A 12,660-nucleotide genomic window follows, 5' to 3' on the forward strand; every position below is an offset into this window, starting at 1 on the left:
AAGGTTCAGGACCTATGTATTTTCAATGAGCCCAGGCCCCGATAGTGAATCTTTTACAGACCAAAGTTTGGAAAGCACTGCATTAGATCTTCACCCAGCCAAACTCTCTTTCTGCATACAATCTTGACTTACATGTCACTGCCTTGATGAGTGGTCTCTGAACACCAACCCATCCAGTGTCCAGGTGAGGCACTATCATCCAACAATCCCATGAAAGCCACCTATAAACTATTCGGTCCCATCTTCCTCCACTGCAGGTGGAGAAAGGCAAGATCCCAAGAAGACAAGATCCCAAGAAAATAGGAAGTACATCTTTTTTTTTTTTCACCATAATATCCCCAATACCTAACACAGTGCCTGACTCATTGATTACTGACTCAAAAATATACCCACCCATTGTGAGTCAGCCAACTCCAGCCAACTTCTAGGAATCTGTCCTGAGGAAATAACTAAGAATGTATGCAAAAAGCCATAAGGATAAGCAGAGCTAGATTTATGATGGCAAGAAATTGGAATCAAATGTTCATCAGTGAAGCGGTTAAACAAAAATGATGCTGTCATTAAAAGTGATGTATTCACAAACTGCAAATAGAAATGTTTAATAATAAATGGAAGAAAAATTTGTAGATTTAGAGACTCAAGACATACTAGCCAACTGCAATGAATGGAGCTTCTATGAGTTGTGATTTGAAGAGTCTACTTTTAAAAAGTATATTTGATACATTTGGGATAATATGAGTACTGACTGTAGTTTTATAGTTAAAGAAGTGTGATATTGTGATTGCCTTTTTCTCTTTTAGAGATACATACTGAATGACTTGTTAGTGAAATGTGTGAGGCTTGATTCAAAATAAAATCTGGGGAAGAGAAAAAATGGGTGAGAGTATTAATAAAACAATGTTAGCCCTGAGTTACTAGCTATTATAATTATTCTATGTTGTGTATGTTTGAAATTTTCCATTCTAAAAAAATGTTTTAATCCTTCCCAAAGTGATATAGAACATTTGAGGATTTAGAAATCTGCTCCCCATTTATTAAGTGAAAGAAGCAGGTAACAAAATAGTATGATCCCGTTGTATATCAACATAAATACACACACCCAAAGTTCTGAAAAGATAAATACCGAGGAAGGAACAGCTTCCCCCTAAGGACTATTCAACAGAACTTCCTACAATGATGGGCATGTTTTATAATCTGTCCTTTTCAAAACAGTAGTCACTAGGCATACAGCTGAGCTCTTAAAATGTAGCAGTGCCACAGATGAACTGAACTCTTAATTTTGTCTAATTAATTTCAGTAGCCACATGTGGCTAGTAGAGACCATATTGGAGAGCACAGGCAGATGATGGAATTATGGAGGATTATCTTTTTTACTTATTATTAAACATTTGTCTACAATGAAAAAGCATTGTTTTTGCAATAGGAAAAAGTAGGTTGCTTATTTTCATTTAAAAATTTTATTGACTATAGGTGCGGGTTCTCTTCTTCACAGAACTATTCTGAAAGTGAAATCAAGTGGAATAAAGCAAGTCACATTGAAATGTTTTATGTGTCTGCTTTTAATTAACTTAAGGCAATAGTAGGCAATTCACTTCCAGGTCTATTCTTTCAACCCTCCCTTCCTTCTATGTCAATTCATATAAAAACATGCTTTTGTTTACTAAAAGGATGAGTACAAATGTGTTGCCTAGACTGGGAACTTCAATGGATGTCAATCATAATGGAAAATAATTAGAATTAGGGCTCCCCTACACACACACACACACACACACACACACACACACACACACACACACACACACAAGCCTTTGTCATTTTTAGCTGTGAATTGAGAGCATACAGCTCTGTGAACAGGAAGAAAATATTTGAAAGATCAAAATGGGGACACCTAAGGTGGCTCAGTCAGTTAAGCCTCTGACTCTTGATTTCAGCTCAAGTCAATGCTCTCAAGATTCCCTCTCTCCCTTTCCCACTGCCCTTCCCCTGCTCTCATGCACTGTGAAATAAATAAATAAGCAAACAAACAAACAAAACGGATTTCCTGATTGAAGCAATCAGCAAATAGAATCAACTGGATCAATCTGACAAAGTTGGAAAGGAATAGAAGACTTTAAACATGTCAGTTGGTGGGGCACCTGGATGGCTCAGTCAGTTGGGCGTCCGACTTTGGCTCAGGTCATGATCTCACAGTTCGTGGGTTTGAGCCCCGCATCAGGCTCTGTGCTGACAGCTCAGAGCCTGGAGCCTGCTTCAGATTCTGTGTTTCTTTCTCTCTCTCTCTCAAAAATAAGAATAAACATTAAAAAGTGGCTTTAAAAAACAAACGTGACAGTTGTTAACAGATATGTCTGCAGTTGTAGTTCATAATAAAGTTCAAGTCTGAACATAAAAGAACTATGCCAGAGGTGAGATTTTTATTGACTTATTATCATAATTCTTCAGCATACAAAGTATTTAATCAAGTATAATATTTACAATTCTTACATAATGTACATTTTAGAATAACTATAAAGATAATGTACTTTTGTTCCATTTACAATGACAAACTACAGTAAAACTACATTCATGAATTAGATACAAATCCTCTACATACTAATAAAAAGTAAATGGAGTGTTGGTTATACATTCTTTAAAATATTCCTTTTCACAGGTAGCAAGAAATATTACATGTAATAAGTCTTTATGACTGGAATGATCCAGAAATATCACAAAGCACAAGTAAACACATATAGAAAGGTAGCTCATCATTTCCAAAAGTTAACCTTTAGGCCTTTGTGTAAAATAAATGTTGCCAGCAATATTTATAATGTAGCAAGCTTTCCCTGTTTAAAATTAACACCCAAGGCAGGGGGTTGTTGAGGAAAAATAAGAAAATCTAGAACACAAGTCAGTGAAAAGACCGATGCAGAGAAAAGTTTATTTAATCAAACCTTGCTTCCTTCTCCTTATTTAAGTGGATAAACGTATGTAAATGGAAAAAGATGTCCACAGAATCGTATTTATAGATGTTAGGATTCAGCCAAACTGAATCCAAGCCCTAGGTTACCTTTCGTTTGGAAACATCAAGACTTTGGTAAGTATACGATGATTTAAAATGACCTTACCATGTTTTGCTTTTATTAATGTTTGTCATTACAAAAATGTAATATTTCCTATAATTTAATGGCTTCAAATCCTAATCTATTCCTTCAAGATAATTTTATATCCAGGTTCTTCAGAATATTTGCAGTCTTTGTTATCAAAACACAAGGAAAGCTGGCAGGCATTATCAGATTTTGCAGCTTTATAATGATTTCAATTTATTTCATGATACAAGTAAAGTGCCTCTGACTAGTAGTCAGACAGGGGTTCTGGTGTCAGCCGTGCCACCGATGAGAAAATCAATGGCTCCCCTCTGTAAAACAAGAGGAGCAGCCCAGGATCAAAGAAGAGAAACGACGGCATTCTTCAGAAGTCCTAGTGTAAGAATCGGGTGAGACAGAGTAATATCAAAGTACACTGCGAGCAGAAGAGAAGACAAAGGGATGCTGTGATAGTTTTACCATGTTTCATCCACTCATTTTATTTGTGAGAAGCTCTGAATCCAAAAAAGGAGAGTAACTACTAGTCAGTGCTCTTTGCACTGTATCATGCAGGTCTGAAGTCATTCTGGACATAATAATTCTATAAAAATATATCCTTTTTCCTGCTCCTGTCCATGGTCAAAAGTGCTATCAAACAGAAAAGTTAATATGGCAATATAAGAGTGGTATGGGAATCTCTTATTATCCAAAATGGGTAGTAAATTTAGTCTTAAATACAATTTGGTTTATTGTCATGTCTATACCTTACACGTGTAGAATTATATTTTTAAAATACTGCTTAACACATCACAAACTGAAGTTGTCCAGCCTGCGAAGGTATAATTTTTTTTTCCAAAATGCACTCATGAAGAACCAAAGTACATATTCCAAATTAAATTATGTTTTGGAAAGTAAACATCAAAGTTCATTAAAATCAATAGTGAAGAGCAGTATAAATTAGGCAAACACTGTAATGTAGTGAATCCCTGGAAATTTCTGTATTTCTAAGGATTGTAACAAAGGTAATTTTTAAATACCTTAGAAATCTTAAACATATAGGTGTTACAAGGAAACACTGCAAATAACTACTCAATTACTTTAGTCTAGTTCTAGCGTGTGAGACTGCATTCTATGAGCTCTTTGTAGTTAGTACTGCTATTGTTATTTTGATGTTAATCTAGCTTTTAAGTTAGTGCACTAATGATAATGAACTAATAGAATACTGACTAGGAATCAGAAACTAACATAAGCAGATCAGTTAGGGAAAGAAAACAAAGGGCAAGCACATTGACTTATGAAGCCCAAAAGTATGATTAACATTGTTTACACTATAATTTCTCATAATGCACTGAATAATTCACAGCATAATAAAACTCAGATTTGTTATATACTATATAAGAGCTATTAGTTGACACAGCTAAATTCACCTTGGTAAGAGCCAATCTACTTTGTGACTATGTAACACTAGTAATTGACTTTAAAGCCTTGCTATATCTACTGCATCATTTCTGCCAAATTTCATCCAAACTGAGTCTTGGCATGTTCAAGAAATCAAGCCACAGGAATGTATTTTCGTATTGCCAGGCTCAGTATACTGTTAAAAGATTTAGCTTTCTCTGAAGATATTCAGAACCACGATCATCTTTAAAGTGAGTACCCTTCAAATACATCTCTAACCACTAAATTTAGGTAGACACTAATTACTACCACATTAACAACTCATGATTCAAGCCACAGGAGTTAAGAGTGTCATAAGGAACTGCCGTCACAAGGAGAGATCCCAGAGGTGATCTGAAGCACCCAACGGCTGGATCCAAAAGCCAAACTGTCCAGGCTTCCCAGATAAAGGTTAGGAGCTTCAGAAGTGAAGCCCTACGATTAAACAGGAAGTCTATATTCTAATTCTACCAGGCTTAGGAATAATTTCACATATTATTACTTATTATTCAGGAATAGGCACTACAAAGGAAAGGTGAGGCTCTCTTTTTCTTTTGGTTTGTTTTAAACATATTTCCTTATCCTTGAACTTTTTGGACAATTTCAAAGTACACTCTAATAAAAAGGTTTACAAACCAGACTTTTGCAAAGCCAGATGACCTGTGACTATGAGGTGAAACAGGGAAGATTTCATAATGTTCCTGTTATTGTTGCAATTAAAATACAGGCTGTGGAAGTTAGTATTTTCTTAGAAATATTTCATAAATATATTTTATCCTTATCTAATACACTGTGATTATTACTAAATAAGCATTATATGCACACAATTTGGAAACAAATATGGAAACTTTTCTGTGACATGAATTTACTTCAGTGTAATTCCTATTTAAACAAATCCTCATTTGACATTCAATCAACTTATAAAACTCTAGTTATTGGGGGGAAGAATGTTAGAAAACTTATTATCTGCCAAATTAAATGTAATCTTTCTACTTGTTTGATAACCCAAATTTTTAAAATTCTTATTTAGAATTTGGGTATCAATAATATTACTTACATGTAACTTGTAAAAGATTAAATTTAACTGTTGACAATTATTAGAAACCATAAAGCAAATTACTTATTTTATACTCCTGACAAGATATGTTAATCAAAGATGGAATCAGACGAATTTATAGCATTCACATGATAAATTAGTAGATCTGTAAGGTTTCGGAATTCAAGGGTCTCTGTTTCATGTAAGCCAACCGCTATATCTATATATAGATGGTATTAATTTAAAATCATATACACTGTGTATAAAAGTACACAGGATAGATGTTGAAAAAAATTAAAAACTATCATTATATAGTTCAGTATAACCTAAGAAAAACATGAGTTTTTTCTTTTTCAGAGATTTTTCTTTCACTCAGTGCAACAGCAAAAATCTATCTTGAAAAGGACAAATTTCAAATATAAAAATGTTCTACATTATTTTATAAATCAACTTTTCCCTTAAAAATTACAATTTGATGAAAGCATAATTTTGCAACATTCAAGTAACCTTTGAAACATAGTTTTATTACATCAATAAATTTGTCAAGGTTTTAGGAAATCAACCGAACAATGAAGGACTACAATTTCTTTAAGTAAGAATTCTTTTGGTGATTTAAAAAAAAAAAAAAAAATGTTAAGGGTTCTTTTCCTTCAAAAAATGGAGTAACTCTAAAGGACTTGAGTTCTGTCTACTTTGTACAGCCATTACATGTAGGTTAAAGTACACAACAATAACCAGACGTCTAAGGAGTATCACTACATTAATGAGCAAACGGGGGAAACATATTCTCTAGTTCTGATAATGAAATTACGTATTGTGAGTATGACAGCTAGGCTACCAAAACCACACATGAACCACCAAAAATCATCAGGGAAGCTAAAGACAAGACATATTCTTCAGGCAGGCAGGACAGTTGGCTCCCACTTGATGCAGACATGCTTGACTGAATGATCCTGGGCACGATGCATGGAAAACAAAAACCAATGCTACCAACCATTGGAAAAAACAGAAATTTTGTCTAACCTTAGCATCTTGTAACCTAGAGATGGCCTAGGTCTAGATTTAACTTTATCTATAAAAAAATAGCCTTTTAAACAGGCTTTTTTTTTTTTTTTTAAATAAAAGCGGTCCTTAGGTTCTTCTCCCAACTACTAGAACTCTATGTTTTCATTTATAAAAATATCAATGAATGGGTACCTTTTTTCCAAACCACTCAATACCTACTAAAATTAAGTAGATTTAAGGCAGTAAAAATTTGTGAGTTTTCAGACGTACACATTAGTACATTAGGGGATCATTCAATTTAATCTTTTCCCCTTCTTTAAAAAAAACTCAGAATTTCTGTGAATCTTGTTGGAAACGGTTTAGTTTCTCTGGATTATTGGATGCCATTTGGGAAAAATCACGAAAAATATCCTGGTAGGTTTCATCACCTGCATGAAAGTAAAATAAAGACACTTAAAATTTATACAGTGAAAGTGTTAATAGACAACATTCATTTTATGGCTAGTAACTATATTATAATTAACCATACTCAAATTTTACTCAGATGAGCATATTGGGGAGAAAAAAAGACCCACTAAATATAAATGCTAGAAAAGCACATAGTGAAAGAAAAGAAACAGCTATACCTGAGAAAAGCACCTCAGAGGCAGCCACAGAGGAAAGCTCAGAGTTAGAAAAGAGCAAAGATGCAAGTGTTTTAGAGCAATATAAAGAAATACATTTATTTACATAGAAATAAAAGTCATTCTAAATGAGGTATAGTAAACAAGGCATTCTTTAAATAAATATTTCCCTTGATCAAGGCCAAAAGAAAAGACCAATAACAAATACTAATGCTTCTGATGGATGCAAGTTATTAATAAGACAAAACTGATAACCAGGTGAGCAAAAAAAAAAAAAAAATCCTATTTTAATAATTATCTTTGAGCTAAAGGCATTTTAATTTAAATAGCATGTGAACAAGAAATTCTTTACTCAAACTTAACTAAAAGTAATACACCTAATCCACTGCTTACGGAGCTTATAGAATAATAAAGCCTAGAAAAGGACTGTAAGATCAGTTTCCTATTTTGTCAGAAGTGTTTTGCTTACTGTAGGTCATATGAGCAAGAATGCTATGACAAAGGGGAATAAACACCAAAGATGTCGGTTAAATTAGCATAAGGCATGTATGTACGTACATACAAATAGGCTCGGAGAGAAGTAGATTGTAGATACTGATACTATAGCCAACTGAATACTATTTTTCTTGCCATGACAAACTAGTTATATGCACACATAAAGATTAATTCCTCAGACCAAGGATTTGTATAAAGTAAAATCTCATTTTCAAGATCAATCTTTCATCATATATACTTCTGACAGACGTTAGGTTTACACAGAAGCTTAGCATAGCTCTGTTTTCAAGATTTAAACCGTCAAAAGTGTTTTAAATGATTATTGTTGCAGCATGGTTTTATAATTATTTCCCATAAGATATCTTGCATCCATCTTATTACAAACTCATTGCTACAATTGTTAATAGTGCAGTTGATTTTATCAGCCTTTAAAAAGCAAGATTTTTGAGGCAATAGGTGTCATACCAAAAGCTAGAGAAAAAAGGTGGGGGAGGGGGATAAAGATCTAGTATAAAGGTCTAACAGCATAATTCAAGATTTTCAATAAAAAAAGTTAATACTTTTAACCTTTAGTCACTTCTAACATTTAGTCTATGTAAAAAGCAAGTTATTAAAATCTCTATATAGTTTTCATTTAGTCCTGGAAATTTTCTCATGACCTGAATCAATCTACTTTAAAAAGAAAAAATACAGTAAGAAGAAAATCTTGATAGTTGGTTAAGAGTACCATCTAACTCATATTCTGTTATTGAAACAATAAAAATGAAATTTGATATACTGGAACAACTGTTAAGACAATCCAATTACACCCATGATTTTTTTAAAGGTAAACTCCCATGTTAAAAGACAAACTACAAACCTATTCCCATTTTTAGCCATTCTAAAAGATATAAAATAAACTGAGAAGAGATCAACATTAAATATTAACAAACCATACAAAATATTTAAAAATTCGTATTCTTAGATGTTGAATTAAAATATTGAAAATATTTATTGTAAACATTATAAATATTTTTAAAATACTATTTAAACTTGAGAGTCTGGAATTTTACTTTCCAAGGAAGTGTAAAGTGCAGGTTATAATACAAAAATAACACACTGATCTTACCATTCAACACCAGAAGTAACTTAAAAGGCACACATTATACATTCAAGAAGAAATAGGAAGAAGGATCTAGCAGACGCTAATGCCAAATACTTTACAGATAGCACCAGATGAGCATTCTTAAGTATTACAACAGTACAATGGCAATATATGGCTTCTACTATTAGCAATGCATATTTTGTATAACAAACTGTAGGGTTTTTTCTTTTTTGTGGTTTTCCAGCTTTTGTTCTTAAATCGTCTAGTACCTATTACACAAGTACATTTTAGTAGAACCATTGTACCATGCAAAACAAATTATAAGATCTTTTATTCACTGAATTAAATGCTTCCTTGAAGGAAAGTGTTGGTGCTACACTAATCATTGGTTTCACGAATACATTTTAGAGCTAATACAAGACAAAAGGAAGTCTCACCTTCCACACACACAAAACTTTCTGTTAACATTCAGTTTCTAACAAAACATTAATTAATGGACTATCAATAAAATACCTTTCTTAGGCCTCAAAATATATTACCAAAAAACAAACATTACAATAACAATAGTGACTAAGATATTTAATATAGTTAACATAAATTGAGCTTCAATGTGATTCCTTGAAATTTAAATATAATTCTAATCATTTAGAATTTTTCCCAAGGCAATATAACTTGTCTACACTAGCATACATAAACAATAACCCATAATTCGCTGCCCTGGAAAGCTCACGTAAGCACATTTAACAGTTTATTACAAACGATAAGCAACTAATCACCCAATATTTGTAATGCTAAGTTATATCCTCTAAATTACTTAATCATATTCTATTTCTCTTCAGAAAGTTAACTTTTCCATGTGCCCAGACAGTTCAGAATTTTTAAAATGTGGACTTCTGTATGTCCACTGATAGTTCAAAATAGTTTTTGATTTTTGGTATTCAGAATATCCATTGTAACGGCAATGATGATGATCCAAGACTTGTTGATTTTGCTCTCGAAATGCACTCCCCTCAAAGAGACAGCAGCATGTGAGACCCCACCTCTAGGTGATCAAGTATATGATCCCGCCCTTCCTGGGTTGATTACAGCTTCCTTTATACAAATAATTAGATCAGGGACCAACCTTTGCTAGCGACATACTTGCATAACCAGTAGTGGCTCACTAAAGTGGTGATTTTCAACTGGCTGAGAAACTCTGCCAATAATCAAGGGGAGTCATGGAACCAGAGACTGTGGGAACCACCAGAGAGGTTTCCAACGACTGAGGGCGGGGCGTGATATTTCACTCACTCACCCAGTCCTCTTAAGAGTTGTAGGAACTGATAAAGAGGGATAGATCTTCCCTTCAGGAAACGTGTGCTCTTATATCGCCTTGCAAAAAATAGAAAGTTTCAGGTCCTTAGGGTTGTATATAGAAGGTTCAGAAGTGTGGTTTCTTAGAAATAAATCCACGATTCCCAAAGATTATATCTGAGTCTTTTAAATAATAGGGCTCTTCATTATCAAAAGATTGAAAATACCTGCATTTTAAAATTACCCAAATTTCTGAGGTATTGCTAGGCAACAACAACAAAAGGATCTAGATAAGACAATCAGCCAAAATCAATGAGAGAAAAATAACAGTGACAAGTGGAGGGGAAAGAAAGACCCTACTGCCTGAGCTAACATATCTGCTCTCCAAAGACTTGTGAAGGAAAAGAAAAGTAGCCAGGGAGCAACTGCTGTGCCATTTCACCGCGTCACCTTAAGTATAAAGTTGCTCTGCTTTGCATGTGAGACCTTCTAAATGGGTTGAAAATCTATCATCAAGATCATCCCCAAATAGATCAAAATCCCATTTTATTCTTCTGATACACCATTTCCAGAATTCTGATCTATTTTTAATCTCTAAAATTTGAGAGTGGTGGAAAAGCCTGGTTTTTTTTTTTTTGAGGCTTTTTTTAATGTTTATTTATTTTTGAGAGAGAGATCACATGAGAATTGGGGGGCAGAGAGAGGGGGGACAGAGGATCCAAAGCGGGCTCTGCACTGACAGCAGCGAGCCCGACATGGGGCTTGAACCCACAAACTGTGAGATGGTTACCTGAGCAGAAGTCAGACACTTAACCAACTGAGCCACCCAGGCACCCCAAAATGAGGCTTTTAAAACATTTTTCGGTCAAATAAATTGGAAAAATTCATTTTTCTACTGGGGAATGGAAGATGCATACCCATAAACTTATACATAAAACGGCAGTGAAAGAGACATTCGAATGCTCCTAAATGGTGGCAGAAGAAGCCCAAGCAATCTGGGTGGAACTAGAAGTCACAAGAACATAGAGGCCCTGTCCTTTCAAGTTTCCCAACTCCGAAGGAAAGTTGACCACTGACCTTATGACTAATCAGTTGGGTGTAACTTCATCAGCAAACTGCTCAAGGAAAGAACAGCTGACCAAACATTTAAGTTTCAAATGTCAGGAAAAAGAATTAACTTAAAATCTTGAAGTTCACTCTTACCTCACAAATATCAGGTCGTATCCTTTGAATAATTTTTATTTTTAAAGTGCTTAAACACAAAGGCCTTAAAAATGGCCTAGTAATACCCTCACTTAAGTATATCTGTTACAAAATTATAACTTATTTAAAATCTAACATTCAAGTTTAAAACAAATGGGTGAAATTCAGAATTAATGCTGAGACTTCACCCTTAATCAGCACTCTTACATCTTGGTGTATCATGAGTCAGTAGTATTGTCTGATCCATAGGATTAAAGTGGGACACCCTAGATTAGAAGTATCTAGCTGAAGTGTCTCTGTTCTCAAAGTTATTACTTGTTCCCTATTAAACTAGACCAACAAGAAGTAGTAAATACAGTCCTCCGAGAAAAGAATGGCCCCATATTAATTATATACTAATCCAGTTATGTAAAGGTTAATGGCTGAAGCTAGCATAAAATACAGAAATCTCAAAACATATTTAAACAGGAAGAATAGATGATATTACCAAGCCACTTTTAAAATAATACATTGATATTCATTTTTAAAAGTTAAATATACTTATTAAAAACTAACATTACAATTATTTTAGTCATGAATTCCTGAAATCTTTTACTAATACTTATATGAATTTAAAACAGATAAATTAGGAATTCATATATTCAAATTCATGAAACTGGAGATCCAATGATTACTCTTTTCTTCGTGAAGAATGTCTAATTAGGATGTGTTCCTCAAAGAAAGGAATCTGATTAGCAACATTTCTTCCTTTTCTTGACATCCTGACTCAAAGGTGAAAATTACACAAAATGAGACTTGGGCTGATCCTGAGTTGAGATTTCTCTAACAAGTTTACTTTACCATCAGGTTCATGAAATACTGTTCTAAATACTTACATTTACCCAACAGATAATGTACAATTGCTCGGGGCAAAGCTACAAGGTAAAGTGAGACCTTTTCTCTATACCTTTTAAACTAACTCCATTCCCATTCGGGGCTTCTTAAACTACTAGTAGATTTTATTTTTAACTCTAAAACTTATCTTTAGATCAGAGTACAAAACTCTTAATTCAATAAACTTTTTTCTAGGCATTTTCCATACTGACTTTTTATATGCCAAACACATGGTGATTTGTATTTTTCCCTGAACGCAATTCATAGAAATTCCCTGAATAACAAAAAGAAAACAATTCTGTTATATTCACTTGACAGCTAAAGAGAATTCCAAAATGAAAATGACCATTGTGCTGCTGTGAGGGTATAAATATAGGTCACCATTCCATCCGTGTCACTGGAATGTATATGGAAGACATCTGTACAGCAGGTAAAGAAGTCAGCAGCCAAAGTTGAACACAGCAAGTAAATGTGTACTGGAATAGGAATAGTTACGGACTTCTAAAGGCTCGGGAGTTAGCCGCTCCCGAGAATTCAGTAAGTACAATA

The 12,660-nt window shown here is 33.9% G+C and overlaps 1 protein-coding gene across 1 annotated transcript in view; it reads right to left on the minus strand.

The window, feature by feature from the left end:
• Positions 1-2,392: 2,392 nt before the first annotated feature.
• ACAP2 (ArfGAP with coiled-coil, ankyrin repeat and PH domains 2) overlaps positions 2,393-12,660 on the minus strand; it is a 155,315-nt gene continuing 145,047 nt past the window's right edge. The window contains exon 23 of the mRNA XM_047874639.1: positions 2,393-6,968. Within this exon, the coding sequence (XP_047730595.1) occupies positions 6,868-6,968 (101 nt within the window). The 3' untranslated portion in view covers positions 2,393-6,867. The remainder of the gene's footprint in view (positions 6,969-12,660) is intronic.

This window comes from Prionailurus viverrinus, chromosome C2 (genome assembly GCF_022837055.1).
Source record: "Prionailurus viverrinus isolate Anna chromosome C2, UM_Priviv_1.0, whole genome shotgun sequence".
Lineage (NCBI taxonomy): Eukaryota > Metazoa > Chordata > Mammalia > Carnivora > Felidae > Prionailurus > Prionailurus viverrinus.